Source organism: Nerophis lumbriciformis, linkage group LG09, assembly GCF_033978685.3.
Source record: "Nerophis lumbriciformis linkage group LG09, RoL_Nlum_v2.1, whole genome shotgun sequence".
Lineage (NCBI taxonomy): Eukaryota > Metazoa > Chordata > Actinopteri > Syngnathiformes > Syngnathidae > Nerophis > Nerophis lumbriciformis.
This window is the reverse complement of record NC_084556.2, coordinates 49638412-49662960: the sequence shown is the minus strand read 5'-3', so window position 1 is coordinate 49662960 and position 24549 is coordinate 49638412. Positions and strand designations below refer to the sequence as shown.

Here is a 24549-nt window from a genome sequence, read left to right as displayed (position 1 = left end):
TTTTAGAACAGTGGTTCTTAACCAGGGTTCGATGGAACCCTAGGGGTTCGGTGAGTCGGCCTCGGGTTCGGCAGAGGTCAAAACACACCCGACTCATCGTGTAAATACAAACTTCTCCCTATCGGCGTATTACGGATACGATAACAGCTGACTGGTTTGCAGGTGTGTAATTTGTTGTGAGTTTATGCACTGTGTTGGTTTTGTTCTTTGAACAAGGTGATGTTCATGCACGGTTCATTTTATGCACCAGTAAAAAAAAAAATGGTAACACTTTAGTATGGGGAACATATTCACTATTAATTAGTTGTTTGTTCACATGCAAATTAGTAACATATTGGCTCTTAACTAGTCATTATTAAGTACTTATTATAACCCTCACCCTCTAACCCTGACCCTAACCTTAACCAAATAACTCTAAATTAAGTCTTTGTTACTTAGAATATGTTCCCCTAGTGTCCAAATAACTCTAAATTAAGTCTTTGTTACTTAGAATATGTTCCCCTAGTGTCCAAATAACTCTAAATTAAGTATTTGTTACTTAGAATATGTTCCCCTAGTGTCCAAATAACTCTAAATTAAGTCTTTGTTACTTAGAATATGTTCCCCTAGTGTCCAAATAACTCTAAATTAAGTATTTGTTACTTAGAATATGTTCCCCTAGTGTCCAAATAACTCTAAATTAAGTCTTTGTTACTTAGAATATGTTCCCCTAGTGTCCAAATAACTCTAAATTAAGTATTTGTTACTTAGAATATGTCCCCCTAGTGTCCAAATAACTCTAAATTAAGTATTTGTTACTTAGAATATGTTCCCCGAGTGTCCTAATAAGTCTAAATTAAGTCTTTGTTACTTAAAATATGTTCCTCTATTGTCCAAATAACTCTAAATTAAGTCTTTGTTACTTAGAATATGTTCCCTGAGTGTCCAAATAACTCTAAATTAAGTCTTTGTTACTTAGAATAGTGTCCAAATAACTCTAAATTAAGTATTTGTTACTTAGAATATGTTCCCCTAGTGTCCAAATAACTCTAAATTAAGTATTTGTTACTTAGAATATGTTCCCCTAGTGTCCAAATAACTCTAAATTAAGTCTTTGTTACTTAGAATATGTTCCCCTAGTGTCCAAATAACTCTAAATTAAGTATATGTTACTTAGAATATGTTCCCCTAGTGTCCAAATAACTCTAAATTAAGTATTTGTTACTTAGAATATGTCCCCCTAGTGTCCAAATAACTCTAAATTAAGTATTTGTTACTTAGAATATGTTCCCCTAGTGTCCAAATAACTCTTATTAGGTCTTTGTTACTTAGAATATATTCCCCTAGTGTCCAAATAACTCTAAATTTAGTTTTTGTTACTTAGAATATTTTCCCTGAGTGTCCAAATAACTCTAAATTTAGTGTTTGTTACTTAGAGTATGTTCCCTGAGCATACTTGCCAACCCTCCCGAAGTTTCCGGGAGACTCCCGAAATTCAGCGCCTCTCCCGAAAACCTCCCGGGACAAATATTCTCCCGAAGATCTCCCGATTTTCAGCCGGAGCTGGAGGCCACGCCCCCTCCAGCTCCATGCGACCTGAGTGAGGACAGCCTTTTCTTTATGACTGGCGGACAACAGGGTGACAAGAACTAAATCATCCAGACCAGAGATAAATTGTATTATTATGTTTATCTTACCTAAAAATAAATATATTTATTAATTAAAAAAATAAAATTAAAATAAATTTTTACTATATTTTGCTAAAAACAACAAAATTAATTGTATTTTTATTTGTATTTTTTCTGACTCCTTATTACATCCAGCCATAGAATTATACATTAAAATAAACATATTTGAAATAATTAATTTTAAATGATCATAATAATTCATGTAAAATGACCATATTTAATTATTAAAATAATTGCTTGTTTATCAACAACTTTAGCATTTTATTCATTACATTTTGAAGCTCTCAGAAGCCAAGTTATGTTATATTCCTTAAAATGTATTTATGCAAGTTTGAAGTATCAATTATCTAAACACAGTTTTGTTTGCATATTTTCAGGATGTATATATATATATATACATATATATATATGTATGTATGTATATATATATATATATGTATGAAATACTTGACTTGGTGAATTCTAGCTGTCAATATACTCCTCCCCTCTTAACCACGCCCCCGCCCTCAACCACGCCCCTGTTCCACCCCTGACCACGCCCCCACCTCCCGAAATCGGAGGTCTCAAGGTTGGCAAGTATGTCCCTGAGTGTCCAAATAACTCTAAATTAAGTCTTTGTTACTTAGAATATGTTCCCCATACTAAAGTGTTACCAAAAACATATAACTTTGTCTTGAATTGGAAAAAAAAAAAACATTTTATTTTTCACTAAAGCAGGGTTCGGTGAATGTGCATATTAAACTGGTGGGGTTCGGAACCTCCAACGAGGTTAAGAACCACTGATCTAGAATAAAGAACCCGAAAAGTGAATCCAGATTAAATAAATAAACACGATTAAAAATTAATTACTATTTTTTTGTTAAAAAACAACTTAATCCCAATTCTAAATGTCCTTTAACGCTTGATTGATTTTCGAGTCCAGTTGCCAGTCGGATGGGCATTTCCTGATGTTACATTTGCATGAGTATAATAAACGGCTCTCAACAGGAACTCGGGTTTTCTCGCTCAATTAAAAGAACCCTTCAAAAGACTCGATTCGTTCACGAACGCCGAATCTTTTACAGCCAACATGGCGGCGCTCGTCGTGCACACAGTGCCAAAGTACCTGAGACATATCAAACATGGACTTGGAACAAGTGGTCATCTTCATGTCTCCGTCAGGTTGGTGTTCTCGGAGATAAACTTAGCAATGGCCGAGTCGGCAAGGCAGTTCGAAAGTGTTTATTCTAATGCGTAGAGTCAACATTGTCCAAGTTCCGGCATGCTAAGCTAGCGGCTAACAGTGACGCACTGTTAGCCGCCTTCTTTTCAAACTTCATAACTGCACATTTTCATAGTTCTTTAAACTGCCGCTTAATAAAACGATTTACACCGCCAATATAAGTCAACTTAGTTATGATTTCAAAAATAGTAAAACTAATTACGTCGCCTGGGTAGTTTGAGTAAAGCGTATTCAAGGTCAAAATTAAGCCAATTGTTTTTGTGTAAATAAACACTTAACTGTTTGCACTTGTGCTTAAGTGCACTTTATAGACCTTTACTTTAAACGTCAACTTTGTTGGAATGAGTTGTTGCTTGTAAACAAGTTGCCGCAACAATAAATCACGGTGTTATTTTCATGTGCTAAATAAAGCAGCATAGCTGAGACAAAGTACGGCGGCCGAGAGAGGCATTGATTGATTGAAACTTTTATTAGTAGATTGCACAGTTGACCACTAAATGGTAACACCCCAATAAGTTTTTCAACTTGTTTAAGTCGGGGTCCACTAAATTTGATATAGATATATACTATCAGCATAATACAGTCATCACTCAAGATAATCATCAGGGTATATACATTAGAGATGCGCGGATAGGCAATTATTTCATCCGCAACCGCATCAGAAAGTCGTCAACCATCCGCCATCCACCCGATGTAACATTTGATCAGAACCGCACCCGCCCGTTGTTATAGATCTAATATAGACGATGCAAGGCATTAGTGAGGTTATAAAGCTTTTGCCTGTTAAAGAAAGGAGACTGATCCAATGCAGCACAGACATTCGCGTGCCACGCTGTCACGACCCAGACGCACACCAGTGCGCAATCATATGGGAGCCGCGCTGAGCGCACCTCCAAGCGCGTCTCGCTGCCGGCGACGGCCGGGTATGGGCCCGACGCTCCAGCGCCATCCATTTTCAGGGCTAGTTGATTCGGCAGGTGGGTTGTTACACACTCCTTAGCGGGTTCCGACTTCCATGGCCACCGTCCTGCTGTCTATATCAACCAGGGTGAGCCCCACCCCTTTCATGAGCGCACTGCGCGCGGAGTGACCCCTGTTACGCGCCCCCGGCAACAGGGGTGGCGGGCAGGTAAGCTGCGCGGGCGGAGCGCGCGGAGTGACCCCTGTTACGAGCCCCCGGCCACGGGGGTGGCGGGCAGGTAAGCTGCTTACCTGCTACGCGTGACGCCGGCCGCGGTGAAGGCGAACGAGGCGGGGTGTCGGTGCGGTGGGCGCGGTGATGACCCTGGACGTGCGTCGGGCCATTCTCGCGGATCGCCTCAGCTACGGCTCCCGGTGGGGCCCTCTCGGGGAAGGGGCCTCGGTCCCTTCTCCGCTCCGTAAAAGTGTCCATCTCTTTTTCTTTTTTTTCTTCTGTTGTGGCATATGCAGCAGGTGCCTGCTCGTTTTTCGTATGTGGGTAACAACATTTAACTATGTATATATATTTACGAATTGGTTTAACTGCCACCCGCCTGAATCTATTTAAAATCTAATTTTTTTTTATTTCAACCGCCCGACCCGACCCGACCCGACCCGCGGATAAAATCTAATTTTTTTTAATTTCATCCGCCCGATCCGCGGATAATCCGCGGATAATCCGCGGACCCCGCGGTTGTGCCCGCAAACCGCGCATCTCTAATATACATTGAATTATTTACATTATTTACAATCCGGGATGTGGAGGAGGGGCGTGGGGGTTAGGTTTGGTTGTTATCATCACTTCAGTCATCAACAATTGAGAACAGAGAAATGGACATTGAAACAGTGTAGGTCTGACTTGGTAAGATATGTACAGCAAGTAGTGGACATACAGAGAGAGAGAGAGAGATCAGAAGGCATAAGAAAAAGTATCTCCATTTGATTATTTACATTTGATTATTAACAATCCGGGGAGGTGGGATGTGGAAGGGAGGGTGTTAGTTTAGGGTTGAATTTGCCTGGAGGTGTTCTTTTAGTGCGGTTTTGAAGGAGGATAGAGATGCCCTTTCTTTTACACCTGTTGGGAGTGCATTCCATATTGATGTGGCATAGAAAGAGAATGAGTTAAAGGGGAACATTATCACAATTTCAGAAGGGTTAAAACCATTAAAAATCAGTTCCCAGTGGCTTATTTTATTTTTCTGAAGTTTTTTTCAAAATTTTACCCATCACGCAATATCCCTAAAAAAAGCTTCGAAGTGCCTGATTTTAACCATCGTTATATACACCCGTCCATTTTCCTGTGACGTCACACAGTGATGCCAATACAAACAAACGTGGCGGATAGAACAGCAAGCTATAGCGACATTAGCTCGGATTCAGACTCGGATTTCAGCGGCTTAAGCGATTCAACAGATTACGCATGTATTGAAACGGATGGTTGTAGTGTTGGAGGCAGGTAGCGAAAACGAAATTGAAGAAGAAACTGAAGCTATTGAGCCATATCGGTTTGAACCGTATGCAAGCGAAACCGACGAAAACGACACGACAGCCAGCGACACGGGAGAAAGCGTGGACGAATTCGGCGATCGCCTTCTAACCAACGATTGGTATGTGTTTGTTTGGCATTAAAGGAAACTAACAACTATGAACTAGGTTTACAGCATATGAAATACATTTGGCAACAACATGCACTTTGAGAGTGCAGACAGCCCATTTCAGGCGCGCTAAGAACATATATTTTTCCACGATTTCAGCACTCAGGTTAACCATACCTAAATAGACACAAAATACTGCATTACACAAGACTACTCGAATGATTGAAAAAAATAAATGTTTTTAAGCTAAATGATTGGTAAACACAGTTTATGTATAATAATTTACGTAAAACCGCGAGTAATGAATAAAGTTTTCATCAATTAATATATTCTGTAGACATACCCTCATCCGCTCTCTTTTCCTGAAAGCTGATCTGTCCAGTTTTGGAGTTGATGTCAGCATCTGCTTTGAGTGTCGCAGGATATCCACACATTCTTGCCATCTCTGTCGTAGCATAGCTTTCGTCGGTAAAGTGTGCGGAACAAACGACTGACCATTTCGTCGGCTTTCCCCACAGCCTCGTATTTTGAACAAATTTCGTCCAATTTCTTGCCACTTTCGCATCTTTGGGCCACTGGTGCAACTTGAATCCGTCCCTGTTCGTGTTGTTACACCCTCCGACAACACACCGACGAAAGTGAGAAAATGGCTGATTGCTTCCCGATGTGACATCACAACGTCATCGCTCCGAGAGCGAATAATAGAAAAGCGTTTAATTCGCCAAAATTCACCCATTCAGAGTTCGGAAAAGGGTTAAAAAAATATATGGTCTTTTTTTCTGCAACATCAAGGTATATATTGACGCTTACATAGGTCTGGTGATAATGTTCCCCTTTAAGACCTTTGTTAGATCAGAATCTGGGTTTAACGTGGTTAGTGGAGCTCCCCCTGGTGTTGTGGTTATGGCGGTCATTTACGTTAAGGAAGTAGTTTCACATGTACTTCGGTATCAGGGAGGTGTAGCGGATTTTATAGACTAGGCTCAGTGCAAGTTGTTTTACACTGTCCTCCACCCTGAGCCAGCCCACTTTGAAAAAGTTTGTAGGAGTGAGGTGTGATCTGGGGTGTAGGTCTAGAAGTAATCTGACTAGCTTGTTCTGGGATGTTTGGAGTCTAGATTTGAGGGTTTTGGAGGTGCTAGGGTACCAGGAGGTGCATGCGTAATCGAAAAAGGGTTGAACGAGAGTTCCCGCTAGAATCCTCATGGTGCTTTTGTTGACCAGAGAGGAGATTCTATAGAGAAATCTCGTCCGTTGGTTGACCTTTTTGATGACCTTTGTTGCCATTTTATCACAGGAAAGATTAGCCTCCAGAATGGAACCTCGGTAGGTGACCTCATCTTCCCTGGTGATAACAATGTCACCCACTTTTATAGTGAAGTCATTGACTTTCTTAAGGTTGATGTGGGACCCAAACAGGATGGATTCCGTTTTACCCCAGTGTATGGATAGCTTGTTGTCAGCGAGCCAAGTCCAAGATCTACAGAGTTCAGCACTGAGGATTTTCTCCACCTGTGACTTGTCCTTGTCTGATACCAGCAAGGCCGAGTCATCCGCAAACAAGAACAATTCACAGTCGCATGCTGATGACAAGTCGTTTTAGTATATTAGGAACAGTAAAGGCCCTAATATACTGCCTTGAGGGACACGGTGCCGTTCACCTCTACCACCTGTTCCCTCCCCTCCAAGTAAGATTGCATCCAGCTCGAAGAGGTTTTGTCAAATCCGATTACAGGCCATCAAAAACATTGTTTTATGGCGATAGGTGTTTTTGGTTCTGTATGTTTGGACGCTGCTGAGGTCTAAACCGTATGTCTAATGATATGAAACTAGGCCTGGTTGATATGGCCTTTTTTTAATATCTCGATATTTTTAGGCCATGTCACGTTTATATCTGGATATTTTGCCTTAGCCTTGAATGAACACTTGATGCATATAATCACAGCAGTATGATGATTCTATTTGTCTACATTAAAACATTCTTGTTCATACTGCATTAATATATGCTCATTTTAAACTTTCATGCAGAGAGGGAAATCACAACTATGTTAGCAACACTGTATTAAACAGTTATTAAGCAGTGGTACAAATATTCATGTAATTTCCGAACAGAAAGTGCAAGATTGTCAGAGACATTTTAAAACAAGCTATTAGTGCACTTTTGTGCTTGATGTCACTAAGATGACATATCAAAACAACGCTTGATCATGTTTGCAGTACCCCCGCCTCACCGTAGGGGGCAACAACAAGGCATATGTGTCACAGTGAAGCAGCAGTGGGCTGAGTAGAAGAAGACCACGCATTCAACCCTGGAAAAAAAAATCTAAATAAATTACAAAAATCGGACTTAACATCTGGACAACAACGTCTGAATGTTCTACTAGAAAAAAAACAAATGTTATTTTCCTAACATACTGTATTTTTCGGACTATAAGGCGCACTTAAAATCCTTTAATTTTCTCAAAACTCTACAGTGCGCCTTATAAGCCGGTGTGCCTAATGTACGGAATAATTTTGGTTGTGCTGACCGACCTCGAAGACATTTTATTTGGTACATGGTGTAATGATAATTGTGACCAGTAAGATGGCAGTCACACAAGAGATACGTGTAGACTGCAATATGATGGCAGTCACACATAAGAGACGCCTTATACGTGTCGACTGCAATGTGACTCAAACTACACCAAAATTGTATGTGTTCTATCGAAAATATAGAACATTACACGTGGCGCTCAAAAATCTTATCAAAAATGTTTTAGTACGACTTTGGTAAGCTATGAAGCCGCACCACATGATGGATTGTACCATGCTTCAACATATGTTTGTATAAGGTAAGACATATTATCTGGCGTTTTGTTTCGCAATATTATGCAAAAGCAACTTTTCTTGTCTTCTGGTACCTGCTGATCTGTATTTGGGATCTGCATAAGTCCTGAAAATGTGCGCACGTCCGCCTTTGTAGTCCATGGTGACAACATAGTCGATAAGCTTCTTCTTTTTCACTATCTTCTTGTTATGGGACATTCATCCTCCGCTGTTGCCATTTCTAATATAAAGTAGTGTAAAGTTCTTACTTATATCTGTTAATAAACTCGCCATGAAAGCACTAAAACATACCGGTGTAGTGAGTTTACATTATTCACCTAAGGAACTTTAGTTATTAGAGAGTTCCGGTCGGACGGTTTTTCACGGGACACATTTCCGGCGTTGTTTTTGCACTATTGAGCCACGGATGAGGAGATGCTGCTCCATTATTGATTGAAGTAAAGTCTGAATATCATTAAAACAGTTAGCTCCATCTTTTGACACTTTTTCCACTCCCGTCCTTGGATGCTACACCACTACAACAAAGATGACAGGGAGAAGACTCTGCCGAAGGTGAGCCACGTAAATAAGACCGCCCTCAAAATAGCGCATCCGGAAGCGACTGTCAGAAAGCAGCTTGAAGATCTGTAAAACATAATCTGTGCAACATTTTGACCAAAGAACCACCATGTTATGTAGACCACAAGGAAGTGTTTTCCATTCAGAGGAAAATAATAATAATATGACTCCTTTAATGCGCCTTATAATCCGGTGCGCCCTATGGTCCGGAAAATACGGTACATTTTGACATCTTGCCTGTTTTCATCCCAGGAACATGTCGTCGTTCCAAGACAGCTGGTTCAAGTCTCTCTTTGTGAGGAAGGTGGACCCCAGGAAGGACGCCCACTCGCACCTGTTGGCCAAGAAGGAGGACAACAACCTGTACAAGGTCCAGTGTGAGTGTCACTATGAATAACAACTACGTCTCACTGAGTCGGTTAAGTTAAAAAAAAAAAGAAATGTGTCACTTTTGTAGTTCACAACGTGAAGCCAGAGTGCCTCGACGCTTACAACGACCTCTGGTAACAAACTTGGCACTCATGTGGCTCACAGGTCCGCTCACGTCTGCCTAATTGTGTGTGTGTGTGTGTGTGTTTTTAGTGAGGGCGTGCTGCCCTCCATCCACGCTGACCCCGAGTACCCCTGTGAGCTTGTAGGAACATGGAACACTTGGTATGGAGAGCAGGACCAAGCAGGTGACTCTCACTCCACTTCTTTACAGCGGAACTTTCGTGCAGGGCTGTCCAAACTTCTTCAGCAAAACAAAACAAAAACAAGTATGGGCTCATATCGGGTTGGGTGTAAAATGCGTGCTATCATGTCTGATACATCAATCCTGCAGAGTGTTCACTTGTGCAAAGCGTGCGTATATACATACATACAAACATATATGTATGTATATACCGTATTTTTCGGATTATAAGTCACTCCGGAGTATAAGTCGCACCGGCCGAAAATGCATAATAAAGAAGGAAAAAAACATATACCGTATTTTCCGCACTATTAGCCGCACCTAAAAACCACAAATTTACTCAAAAGCTGACAGTGCGGCTTATAACCCGGTGCGCTTTATATATGGATTAATATTAAGATTCATTTTCATAAAGTTTAGGTCTCGCAACTACGGTAAACAGCCGCCATCTTTTTTCCCCGTAGAAGAGGAAGCGCTTCTTCTACGCAAGCAACCGCCAAGGTAAGCACCCGCCCCCATAGAAGAGGAAGCGCTTCTTCTTCTACTGTAAGCAACCACCCGCCCCCGTAGAAGAAGAAGAAGCGCGCGGATATTACGTTTCATTTCCTTTGTGTGTTTACATCTGTAAAGACCACAAAATGGCTCCTACTAAGCGACAGGTTTCCGGTTCATGAAAAGACGCAATCTCTCCATCCGCACACGGACTACTATTTCACAGCAACTGCCTAAAGACTTTCAAGAAAAGCTGGCTACTTTCCGTGCATATTGTAAAAACAAGATAGCTGAAAAAAAGATCCGGCCAGAGAACATTATCAACATGGACGAGGTTCCACTGACTTTTGATATTCCTGTGAACCGCACTGTGGATACAACGGGAGCACGTACGGTGAATATTCGCACCACAGGGAATGAGAAGTCATCCTTCACTGTGGTTCTAGCTTGCCATGCTAATGGCCAGAAACTTCCACCCATGGTGATATTCAAAAGGAAGACCTTGCCAAAAGAGACCTTTCCAGCCGGCGTCATCATAAAAGCTAACTCGAAGGGATGGATGGATGAAGAAAAGATGAGCGAGTGGTTAAGGGAAGTTTACGCGAAGAGACCGGGTGGCTTTTTTCACGCAGCTCCGTCCATGTTGATATACGACTCCATGCGCGCCCACATCACGCTGGTTTTTAATATATTATTAAAGTTTGACTGACCTATCTGACTGTTTTTTTGACATTCCCTTTAGCGCAGTTAGATGCGGCATATAACACGGGGCGTCTTATAGGTGGACAAAGTTTTGAAATATGCCGTTCATTGAAGGCGCGGCTTATAACCCAGGGCGGCTTATGGTGCGGAAAATACGGTACGTCACACTCGAGTATAAGTCGCATTTTTTGGGGAAATTTATTTGACAAAACCCAACACCAAGAATAGACATTTGAAAGGCAACTTAAAATAAATAAAGAATAGTGAACAACAGGCTGAATAAGTGTACGTTATATGACGCATAAATAACCAACTGAGAGCGTGCCTGGCAGGGGCGTCACTAGCTTTTAAGGACAGGGGGGGCTTTGCCCCTAGGAGATGCACAGGATGCGAGCGAATGTTACGCACGAGCACAAAACTTCACAAACGGCTAACAAAGACTTAGAAATTATTCATTGTTATTATTATTTTTTTTTTTAAATGCACGGGACGAAATGAAATCCTCCCCGGGACGATGGCTTTTAACCATTTTTTTTCTTTTTCTTTTTATGTATTTATTCATTTTACATTTTATATTAAATGTCTTGGTTTTTCCTCCCTCTGAAAATCCTATTAAATGTTTAACAAGCCATCCTATAATAATAAAACAGCTATTAATGTAACAATACAATAAAACAAATATATTTAATGATGTTTTTTTCATTATTTTAACAATAGGCTTATGTATATTACTTTATATAGATTCTACAAGAAACACAAAACTTAAAAAATAAATGATTTACAATTGCACACACAAGGTTTTGTGCAGCTTCACTCATTGTAAAGGAAGATAATGTGCTTCGTACACCTGCAGGACCGCAAGCAAGGTCGCAGAGAAAATGCGGGCTGGAATTTGAGTGATGTGGGCATTTTCTATATGAACAAGTGGAATGGATTGGATACCGACGCACGAAAGGGGCTCTCTACCTTACGCTACGAAGTGAGGGGAAACTGAGTGAATAATAACAGGTTATATGATTATTTATTTAAACTCATATTTGGGCCACTTTATAATGAATATGTCGGCATTTATTTGGAAAAAAAACCAAAAAAACACCAAATTATTTTTCAGAATATTTTAGGGGGGCTTCAGCCCCCCTAAAATAGGCCTAACAACGCCAATGGTGCCTGGTATGTTAACGTAACATATTATGGTAAGAGTCACTCAAATAACTATAACATATAGAACATGCTATACGTTTACCAAACAATCTGTCACTCCGGATCGCTAAAAAGCCGCTGCCTGACCAGGGCTCAGAAAATCTTCAAAGACTCCTCCCATCCCCACCAAAGACTGTTTTCACTGCTGGACTCTAGAAAAAGGTTCCGCAGCCTCCGAAGCAGAACCTCCAGGTTCTGTAACAGCTTCTTCCCTCAAGCCGTAAAACTCTTGAACGCATCATAATTAAATTATCCCCTCAACTCCCCCCAAAATGGATTAACTCGCTGGAATAAAAAAGACAATATAACATACATCCATAAACGTGGACGCATGTGAAAAAGTGCAATATATTTATCTGTACAGTAATCTATATACCGTATTTTCCGCACCATAAGCCGCCCTGGGTTATAAGCCGCGCCTTCAATGAACGGCATATTTCAAAACTTTGTCCACCTATAAGCCGCCCCGTGTTATAAGCCGCATCTAACTGCGCTAAAGGGAATGTCAAAAAAACAGTCAGATAGGTCAGTCAAACTTTAATAATATATTAAAAACCAGCGTGATGTGGGCGCGCATGGAGTCGTATATCAACATGGACGGAGCTGCGTGAAAAAAGCCACCCGGCCTCTTCGCGTAAACTTCCCTTAACCACTCGCTCATCTTTTCTTCATCCATCCATCCCTTCGAGTTAGCTTTTATGATGACGCCGGCTGGAAAGGTCTCTTTTGGCAAGGTCTTCCTTTTGAATATCACCATGGGTGGAAGTTTCTGGCCATTAGCATGGCAAGCTAGAACCACAGTGAAGGATGACTTCCCATTCCCTGTGGTGCGAATATTCACCGTACGTGCTCCCGTTGTATCCACAGTGCGGTTCACAGGAATATCAAAAGTCAGTGGAACCTCGTCCATGTTGATAATGTTCTCTGGCCGGATCTTTTTTTCAGCTATCTTGTTTTTACAATATGCACGGAAAGTAGCCAGCTTTTCTTGAAAGTCTTTAGGCAGTTGCTGTGAAATAGTAGTCCGTGTGCGGATGGAGAGATTGCGTCTTTTCATGAACCGGAAACCTGTCGCTTAGTAGGAGCCATTTTGTGGTCTTTACAGATGTAAACACACAAAGGAAATGAAACGTAATATCCGCGCGCTTCTTCTTCTTCTTCTACGGGGGCGGGTGGTTGCTTACAGTAGAAGAAGAAGCGCTTCCTCTTCTATGGGGGCGGGTGCTTACCTTGGCGGTTGCTTGCGTAGAAGAAGAAGCGCTTCCTCTTCTACGGGGAAAAAAGATGGCGGCTGTTTACCGTAGTTGCGAGACCTAAACTTTATGAAAATGAATCTTAATATTAATCCATATATAAAGCGCACCGGGTTATAAGCCGCACTGTCAGCTTTTGAGTAAATTTGTGGTTTTTAGGTGCGGCTAATAGTGCGGAAAATACGGTATTTATTTATTTATATATATTTATTTATTTTATATATATATTATTTATATATATTTATTTATTTATTTATGCACCTTATTGCTTTTTTATCCTGCACTACCATGAGCTTATGTAACGAAATTTCGTTCTTATCTGTGCTGTAAAGTTCAAATTTGAATGACAATAAAAAGGAAGTCTAAATCCCATTAAATCTTCTTCCTCGTTGTCGCTCCTGGTATGCGCCGCTAGCGTCCTTTCTTTCTGCTGCTCGATCGCCGTTTTCTGCTGCATATTTCACTACGTCCATCTTGTAATCTGCAGTATACGATTTCCTTTTCGGTGCCATTTTTGTTCAGTTTTTATAAGTTACCGCCAATGTAGAAATTATCCATTTTAATAGCTACGGCAGTAGCATATAGCAGTTAGCATCCCATGACCCACAATGCACTTCTGCCATGACCCTCCCCCGCCAAATTATTTTTGGTTGACGTGTTTGTGACGATTGCTGACATTTTGCTTTGTCTCTTCCGTGATTTAGATAAATAATATTATTTGATATTTTACGGTAATGTGTTAATAACTTCACACATAAGTCGCTCCGGAGTATATGTCGCACCCACGGCCAAACTATTAAAAAAACTGCGTCTTATAATGCGAAAAATACGGTATGTATTTATATGTATGTATTAGGGATGTCACGGTATGAACATTTATCACGGTTATTGTGACCAAAATTATCATGGTTATCATTATCGCAGTATTTTTAAATGTGCTCAAAATTTTTAAAAAGTACTTATACTGAAATCTTTTAATCAAGTTTTATTAAGAAGAACACAAACAACTCATTGAAAATTATTTCCTCTGTAGAAGAAACATTATTCTCGATAAAAACTTTGTTTCATGGACCTCAAGTAGAAATTGAATATGCATATGAAAGCTACACAAACATTACAAACAAAGAAATATGGTAGAAAAAAAAAATAAAAAAATTAATGTGAACATTGAGCAAGATAGCACTTTATGGACATAAGTGATAATAAAACAAAAACCAATGTAAGAATTTTGCAAGACGGCACCTGATGGGCATAAGACCTAACTGCACTTTTTATCCATATAGATAAAAATAGTGTTCATGTATGAAATCTAGTCTTACACATAGGGCTGCACGATTGTGGCCAAAATAATAATAATAAAGATTATTTTTGATCAATATTGAAATCATGATTATTCATTGTTGGGTAAAAGAGTGTTAGGGTGTGAACGTAATACCATCATGTAATTTGCAATGTCGATTATAAGGCTATAGATAAACGTTACCCATATATCTAAAGACAAATATTTGTTTTTTTGTTCATTAATAGTTAAGTATCAACGTGTCATCTTTTTCTCATTACATGATGCCTTTATCTCTGGTTTTACATTTTGATAGAAAGAGGTATTCTTTAAGTTATGTACATTTACATGTAATAATGTATGTACATGTAGACTCTGTATCGGGACAGATCCATTAAGAGTTTGAGTAGAAATATGTCGTATAGGAATTAACTATACACTATAAAATATTAATGACATGCTATGTCACATGAATGGTTTTTAAAATACTAACTTTATGAAATGGAATGGGGAAAAAAAAAAGTTGATTTTTTGATATCAAAATAAAACCCAAAGCAGTTTGGTTAATGAAAATAAAGTCTAATAAACAAGCTTTGTTCTTCTCTAACAACAACAACAGTTTGGCCAACAAAAATAAACAGGAGTGATACCTCTCACATCGAATACACAATCGTCACAGCCTGTGTTCAATTTGATGAGATGTTAAATCATTTTAGCTAGTATTAAAGTTATTTGAACACTGATGAAGGTTGCAGTTCAATAAAGGACAAGTGAGCATCCCAGTAAACAAACTACACAACGTTCCCGACGGGTGTGAATCTTTGGGCACTTAACGATTTGATCAGATTCCTGGGGTGACGATTAGATTCAGAATCTATTCTCAATTCAACACGATTCTCGATTCAAACAGATTTTCGCACTGTATTATTTGATATAATGATTACAATGAAACTTATTCAAAACAGGTTACAGGTTAGAAAAGATACTTCTGGTTGCATGGAGATTGCCTAAACATGTCTTTAAAAAAGCATTCTCATAAAATAAAATATATCTAGTTTTTAAAAATTTAATTAATTAGATTTTAATTTGTTTTCAGGATTATTAATTAGAATCAAGATAAGATTGGCAATTTTTTTTCTTCGCATGTCTACCAACTAGTTATTCCGCAATTAAATCGCATTTTTGAGGGCTTTAAAATACTCAAACTTTGCAAATCTTCATTTAGTGGTGTTTGGACACTCCTGTGCTATTGCGTGATCACGTGTTGCCCTGTTTCATTCTGCTTCACTCCTTTTTACACTAAAATATGACTGAAAGCATTGCCTGCATGTTTAAAGAATGTTCCTCCCGGGGGTCTAGTTCACCTGTGGAGGTATCGAGGAGGTTACCCCGCCCTCACGGAGGTGATGAGCAAACTCAGGCAGAACAAGGTAACAATTGTTTTTGTTTACACCTGGTGCCATGGCAACAAACAGAAAGTGTCATTATGTGTTTGTGTGTGTGCAGATGTTTTTAGAGTACAGACAAGAGCGAGGGAAGATGTTGTTGTCTCGCAGGAATCAGCTGCTGCTGGAGTTCAGCTTCTGGAATGAACCCGTTCCTCGTCCTGGACCCAACATCTACGAGCTGAGATCCTACCAGCTCAGGGTGACGTCCCTTTTTTTTATTTATTTTTTTTACCTCCAGCGCAGTGTCTTAATGTCCTAATGTCTCTTCTGGCTGGGCTGATAAAATGGTACCCATATAGATTGTGATAGACACGTAATTGATGTCAATAAAAGTGTGTGTGTGTGTGTGTGTGTACATACATATGTGCGTACGTGCGTATATACATATGTGCGTATATACATATGTGCGTACGTGCGTATACCGGTACCCTATTTTTCGGACTATAAGTCGCAGTTTTTTTTATAGTTTTGGCCGGGCTCCAGTGCGACTTATAAGGGTTTCTTCCTTCTTTATTATGCATATTTGGCAGGTGCGACTTATACTCCGGTGCGACTTATACTCCGAAAAATACGGTATACATATGTGCGTACGTGCGTATATACATAAGTGCGTACGTGCGTATATACATATGTGCGTACGTGCGTACGTCCGTATATACGTACGTGCGTACGTCCGTATATACATACGTGCGTACGTGCGTGTATACATACTGTACGTGCGTATATACATACGTGCGTACATCCGTATATACATACATGCGTACGTGCGTGTATACATACTGTACGTGCGTATATACATACGTGCGTATATACATACGTGCGTATATACATACGTGCGTACGTGCGTATATACATACGTGCGTATATACATACGTGCGTATGTACATACGTGCGTATATACATACGTGTGTGTCTATGTATGTGTGTGTATATACATACGTGTGTATATACATACGTGTGTATATGTATGTTTGTATATACATACGTGTGTATAAGTACAGTATGTGTGTGTATATACATATGTGCGTGCGTACGTGCGTGTATACATACTGTACGTGCGTATATACATACGTGCGTACGTGCGTATATACATACATGTGTATATGTATGTGTGTGTATATACATACGTGTGTGTATATGTATGTGTGTGTATATACATACGTGTGTATATGTATGTTTGTATATACATACGTGTGTATATGTACAGTATGTGTGTGTATACATACGTGCGTACGTGCGTGTATACATACTGTACATGCGTATATGCATACGTGCGTATACATACGTGCGTATATACATACGTGCGTATATACGTATGTGCGTATATACATACGTGCGTATATACATACGTGTGTATATGTATGTGTGTGTATATACATACGTGTGTATATGTATGTTTGTATATACATTTGTGTGTATATGTATGTGTGTGTATATACATACGTGTGTATATGTATGTGTGTGTATATACATACGTGTGTATGTATGTGTGTATATACATACGTGTGTATATACATGTATGTGTATATGTATTAGAGATGCGCGGATAGGCAATTATTTCATCCGCAACCGCATCACAAAAGTCGTCAACCATCCGCATCCACCCGAACTAACATTTAATCAAAACCGCACCCGCCCGTTGTTATATATCTAATATAGACGATGCAAGGCATTAGTGAGGTTAAAAAGCTTTTGCCTGTTAAAGAAAGGAGACTGATCCAATGCAGCAGAGACATTCAATGCGTGCCACGCTGTCACGGCCCAGATGAGCATCGGCATCGGGCGCCTTAACCCGGCGTTCGGTTCATCCCGCAGCGCCAGTTCTGCTTACCAAAAGTGGCCCACTCGGCTCACCAGGGTGAGCCCCACCCCTTTCGTGAGCGCACTGCGCGCGGAGTGACCCCTGTTACGAGCCCCCGGCCACGGGGGTGGCGGGCAGGTAAGCTGCTTACCTGCTGCGCGTGACGCCGGCCGTGGCGAAGGCGGACGAGGCGGGGTGTCGGTGCGGTGGGCGCGGTGGTGACCCTGGACGTGCGTAGGGCCCTTCTCGCAGATCACCTCAGCTACGGCTCCCGGTGGGGCCCTCTCGGGGGAAGGGGCCTCGGTCCCGGACCCCGGCGAGGCGTCCCTTCTCCGCTCCGTAAAAGTGTCCATCTCTTTTTTTTTTTCTTCTTCTGTTGTGGCATATGCTGCAGGTGCCTGCTCTTTTTTCGTATGTGGGTAACAACATTTAACTATGTATATATATTTCCGAATTGGTTTAACTGCCACCCGCCTGAATCTATTTAAAATCTAATTTTTTTTTATTTCAACCGCCCGACCCGACCCGCGGATAAAATCTAATTTTTTTAAATTTCATCCGCCCGATCCGCGGATAATCCGCGGACTCCGCATCTCTAGCGTATATACATGTGCATACGTCCGTATAAACATACGTGCGTACGTGCGTGTATACATACTGTACGTGCGTATATACATACGTGCGTATATACATACGTGCGTATATACATACGTGCGTATATGCATACGTGTGTATATGTATGTGTGTATATACATACGTGTGTATATGTATGTGTGTATATACATACGTGTGTATATGTATGTTTGTATATACATACGTGTGTATATGTACAGTATGTGTGTGTATATACTTATGTGCGTACGTGCGTATATACATACGTACATACGTGCGTACGTGCGTGTATACATACTGTACGTGCGTGTATACATACTGTACGTGCGTATATACATACGTGCATACGTGCGTATATACATACGTGCGTACGTGCGTGCGTATATACATACGTGTGTATATGTATGTGTGTGTATATACATACGTGTGTATATGTATGTGTGTGTATATTTATACATGTGTATATGTATGTGTGTGTATATACATACGTGTGTATATGTACAGTGTGTGTGTATATACATATGTGCGTATATACATACGTGCGTGTATACATACTGTACGTGCGTATATGCATACGTGCGTACGTGCGTATATACATACGTGCGTATATACATACGTGCGTACGTGCGTATATACATACGTGCGTACGTGCGTATATACATACGTGCGTATATACATACGTGCGTCTATACATACGTGCGTCTATACATACGTGCGTCTATACATACGTGCGTATATACATACGTGCGTATATACATACGTGTGTATATATATGTTTGTATATACATACGTGTGTATATGTATGTGTGTATATACATGTATGTGTATATGTATGTATATACATACATACATGTATGTATGTTAGGGGTGTAACGGTACGTGTATTTGCATTGAACCGTTTCGGTACGGGGGTTTTAGTTCGGCTCGAAGGTGTACCGAACGAGTTTCCACACGGACATATTAAGTAGCGTTCCGCACGTTGTGTAAACAATGCACACCGAGGCACAACACACGGCATGCTAGCAACGACCGGGCTACGACAACATACAAAAGCCAGAGCTGAAAGACCCTCCTGCCTCGTTAAGATCTCCCATTTGGGAACACTTAGGCTGCGCGGTGCGGAGGACGGAGGTTTGTCGACATTGTTCAGCAGCGGTAAGGCATGCTTCTGCCAACACGTCAAAACATGTTAACCCATTTAAAGCGGCACCACCCCCAAGTGAACATCGCTTCAACAAAGATAAAGACGAGCAAACAGCTCCCGCCTCTTACTGCCAAGTTAGCCAGGCTGGGTGGGGGGAAAGAAAAGTTAATCTGAGGCTGAGTTGACTTGAAACTGTTTAATGTTGCACTTTTTATATGTAGAAGAAAAGTTTTGTCATTTTATTTAATCTGAGCAACAACTTGAGGCAGTTTAATGTTGATTAACGTGGACCCCGACTTAAACAAGTTAAAAACTTATTCGGGTGTTACCATTTAGTGGTCAATTGTACGGAATATGTACTGTACTGTACAATCTACTAATAAAATCCCAATCAATCAAAAAAAGCACTTCATATGCAGAAAGGTTTTGTTAAGAAACCATTCTGAGCCTTATCTTATGTAGTTTTTATTTTATATATGTTGACCACATTAACCCTGGCAATGGAGCCTGTGTGTATATGTACGTATGTTATGCCATTGTTTACAAATTTGGTAAATAAATGACCAAAAAATGTATATTTTGTTTTCTTACTGTATCGAAAATGAACCGAACCGTGACCTCTAAACCGAGGTACGTACCAAACCGAAATTTTTGTGTTGTTACACCCATAATGTATGTACATACATACGTGTGTGTGTATGTCCATACATCTATCTCTTTTATTTTATTTTTTATTTTTTTTATTTTTATTTTTTTTAAGTTACGAAGCAAGTAAGGTTGGTTGCATGAACAAAGGCACTCGCACTCTGGTAACCTAGCAAAACAGGAAGTGATCACTGAGCAATAGGAGGCACAAGCTAACAGCTATTCACATCAACGTATCGATTTTGGTTGCGCTATATTGCTGTCTCGCTGTTGATTCTTTGCAGGGAGTGAAAAGAGAAAGTAAAAATGAGTGCTGCAGAGTACAAGTGTTAATAAATTGTAGATAGAACCGGTAATGTCACTTTGATAGTGTGGCATTTTTTAAATGTATTTATTTTTTTTTTTTTAAACAGACCGTAGTGCCGCGCTCATTTATTTTATTTTTAACCCTCGTCCGTTCCCTATTCAAGTGTACGGAAACTGGTAGGAACTAAAGTGCTGGACTGTATAAATTAAATAATTGAAGTTTGCTACCGTATTTTTTGGAGTATAAGTCGCACCGGAGTATAAGTCGCACCTGCCGAAAATGCATAATAAAAAAGGAAAAAAACATATAAGTCGCACTGGAGCCCGGCCAAACTATGAAAAAAAACTGCGACTTATAGTCTGAAAAATACGGTACTTTAAAATAATAGAAATGTGGTCCAATAATATTTAAATAATAATTACTTTATAACATAAATTAATTTCCATACTTAAATAAGAATAACAGACCAAATTAGATGTTGCACCGCCATAACTTCCTGGCATTAAGCCTGCAGAAAATAGTTCTTCTCAAGTTTTTTGGTTTACATTTTCGCACTTTGGCCTACTTTACTACACATTATTAAGCATTCCTTACATACCGTATTTTTTGGAGTATAAGTCGCTCCGGAGTATAAGTCGCACCCGACGAAGATGCATAATAAAGAAGGAAAAAAACATATATAAGTCGCACTGGAGTATAAGTCGCATTTTTGGGGGGAATTTATTTGATAAAAGCCAACACCAAGAATAGACATTTGAAAGGCAATTTAAAATAAAAAAAGAATAGTGAACATCAGGCTGAATAAGTGTACGTTATATGAGACATAAATAACCAACTGGTATGTTAACGTAACATATTATGGTAAGAGTCATTCAAATAACTATAACATATAGAACATGCTATACGTTTACCAAACAATCTGTCACTCCTAATCGCTAAATCCCATGAAATCTTATACGTCTAGTCTCTTACGTGAATGAGCTAAATAATATTATTTGATATTTTACGGTAATGTGTTAATAATTTCACACACAAGTCGCTCCTGAGTATAAGTCGCACCCCCGGCCAAACTATGGAAAAAACTGCGACTTATAGTCCGAAAAATACGGTACTCCTTATTTTTGCACCAGAGGTTATTAAAAGGGATTTCACAATGTGTTTTTTTTGTTTCCCGGTCTTGTGTTGACATTTCCTTTCTTTCCTGCCTTGATAGCTTAGGAAGGTTACATTTTAAATAAAAATGTGTACTTTTTGCGTTATTCTCCACGTCCCTATTTTCAATAGAGCATTAAAAATAATAATTATCGATATCGACAGATATAAAACACTGATAATTATTCAGCCATTTTGCTCATCCCTAATGTCACCTGACTTGACTTTTGTGTGTGTGTGTGTGTGTGTGTTGCAGCCTGGCACCATGATCGAGTGGGGCAACTACTGGTGAGTCCTTCCAACTCGTCTATCTCTTTCTTCATCCATACTGTCTGCTCTTTGGACACCTCGGCGTCTCACGAGTGCAGCCGTTGTTGTCGTCTTTGCGTCCCTCATCAACGATGTTTCATTGCTTTTGCAGATTGTAGCAGACATATGAGTCTACGGTATTTTTATGCTCTTTGCATGACGTCAAACACAAGGCATGAGCGACGCGACATAATTGTCATGTGATCCGAGACTGACCTATTAATTTGGATACATATACACACACACACACACACACACACACACACACACACACACACACACACACACACACACACACACATGTTTGTGATTGACTGGGATGCAATCAAACCAAGACATCAGCAGGATGCTCAGAGCTGATGGGGACATAACGTGAATGTTGCACTAATTGAAGGAACGATCCGTGTGACCGGTCACCTGACGCGTGTGCGCCGTCCGCAGGGCGCGCGCCATCGAGATTCGCCAGCAGAACCAGGAGGCGGTGGGCGGCTTCTTCTCCCAGATCGGAAGCTTGTACCAGGTTCACCACCTGTGGGGTGAGACCACGCCTCTCTCCACGCTAACCTCCCGATGAGCGTGATGTCATTTGAATTTTGCCGTCCTCCCTTCAGCCTACAAAGATCTTCAGTCGAGGGAACAGATCAGAAACGCGGCGTGGCACCGAGACGGCTGGGACGAGGTGGTTTACTACACAGGTGAGTCGGGCCGGACGTCACATGACCGCGCCCCAAACGCAACCTTAACGTGTGTCTCGCTCTCTCTGCAGTGCCCCTCATTCAGCACATGGAGTCTCGAGTCATGATTCCCATGAAGAGCTCGCCCCTGAAGTAAGCCCATCTTGACTGCCAGAGGCGCCTTTTGCTACCTGCACTCTTCATCATCATCCTCCTGTGACGACAACACGCCAGAAGAAACGCCAACTTACCGATTGATTGACTAGATGTCTAAGAATGACGAGCGCCATGGCGATGTTGAGCGTCACGTGAAGCTTTTTGGGTTGGAAAAGTAGATGCTAGTAAAAAAATGATTGCAGCAGGTCTTCACAGAGTGCTAGTTACTTTGCTTGGTCACAAGGTATGTAGTGGGGGTAGGTATTCACACTCCCTTCATGGATGAGAGATTACTGTACATACTGAAATTAAACTCATTGAAATGGGGGAAAAGTCTTGTCATATTTGTTATAATTGCGGCATAGATCAATGAAAAACAAACTTTGTTTCATCGCTGCTTGTGACAAACAGGAGACGTCTGGCTGATGGAGATGTGACGTTCGCCAGCGAATTCAACCCTTTGAACGGCTCTTTTAAGTCAACGATGAGAACCATTTCCCACTCGTGAGCCGTTTTTATAGATATGGAAATCACAGAAATGAAGGTAATATCGTTGCTCTCCATGAAAATACAGTGATAAATAAGCAATACAGTAAAAAAAAATTAAAAAAGGAAATATGATAGCATATTTACAAGATAAACAATATTTGTGTGAATGCGCGAAAGCGACTACCGTATTTTTCGGATTATAAGTCGCAGTTTTTTTCATTGTTTGGCCGGGGGTGTGACTTATACTCAGGAGCGACTTATGTGTGAAATTATTAACACATTATCGTAGAATATCAAATAATATTATTTAGCTCATTCACGTAAGAGACTAGACGTATACATACCTGCCAACTACTCCGGTTTTCCCGTAATTAGTACGGTTTTCATCAACCTATTCCGGGTTACGGTTGCAGTGATAAAAAATACGGTTTTTTATTAATTAAAAAAAAATATTTTTAAAAAGTTTTATTCACGAAATCGCGTAACAACAATGACATTCGACCTGCTTCCCGTAACTTCCTATCGAGCCATTCCGCGAGGCTATTTATAGCACCGCTGCCAAGCACGAGGCACCTGTTGCCATTGTTTCCAAACGAGCGAACGATCATGGAATCAGCCGGAGAAAAATCGCAAACGAGTCTTAAACCGAAAAGAAAACTGCAGTCATTCCGTGAAGAATATTCAAAAGCCTATCCGGGAATAATTATCCGTTCCAAAAAGGGTGAAAACTACGCGAATTGCACCTTGTGCAGACAAGATTTTTCGATCGGACACGGAGGAATTAGCGATGTAAAAGACCACGTTGGGACAAAAAAACACAAGTCTAATGCCGTTGCTAGCGATACAAGTGGAAAACTTTCAACGTTTTTCGGATTTTAGCCACAAAAAGGTAATGACACCAATGTTATCTATTGGAATTGTTTAGTACTGTTATACTGTTAAAAGTGTTTATACTATTTATTCTTTCAAGTCCAAGTTGAAGAAATCTTGTTAAATGTTGACAGCATAACTACCAAAATACAGAAGTATGTCCTTAATATTTTTGCAGTGCTATTTCTGTTGAAAAGTTCAAATGATTACATTAGAGATGTGATGTGCCACTTTTCAAGTGTCTGATGGCTTAAATTAATTTTCATTAATTTTTCATATTTTTTTTTAATGGAATTGTTTAGTACTGTTTTACCATTTGTTTACTGTAAAAAGTGTTTATACTGTTTATACTTTCAATTAACAAATTGAAGTCTTGTGAAAGGTTGACAGGATAACTGGCATTAACTGTCAAAATAATTTCAAACTATTGAAGTTAGCTTACAGAATAAACATGTCAATCAACCCATAAGATTTTTGCTGTAATATTTTTGTTTTGAAAAGTCACTGTGACT

General features: G+C 40.1%; 1 protein-coding gene across 1 annotated transcript; it reads left to right on the top strand.

Annotated features, from left to right (window-relative positions):
* The first annotated feature begins 2663 nt into the window (after positions 1-2663).
* On the top strand, positions 2664-23011 carry LOC133607913 (protein NipSnap homolog 2-like). Its single transcript, XM_061962970.1, has 10 exons — positions 2664-2828; positions 9084-9208; positions 9289-9334; positions 9414-9508; positions 15790-15860; positions 15937-16077; positions 21796-21827; positions 22290-22384; positions 22460-22543; positions 22615-23011. The coding sequence occupies exons 1-10, from the start codon at positions 2737-2739 to the stop codon at positions 22677-22679; spliced, it is 846 nt and encodes a 281-aa protein (XP_061818954.1). The 5' UTR covers positions 2664-2736; the 3' UTR covers positions 22680-23011.
* The last annotated feature ends 1538 nt before the right edge of the window (positions 23012-24549 follow it).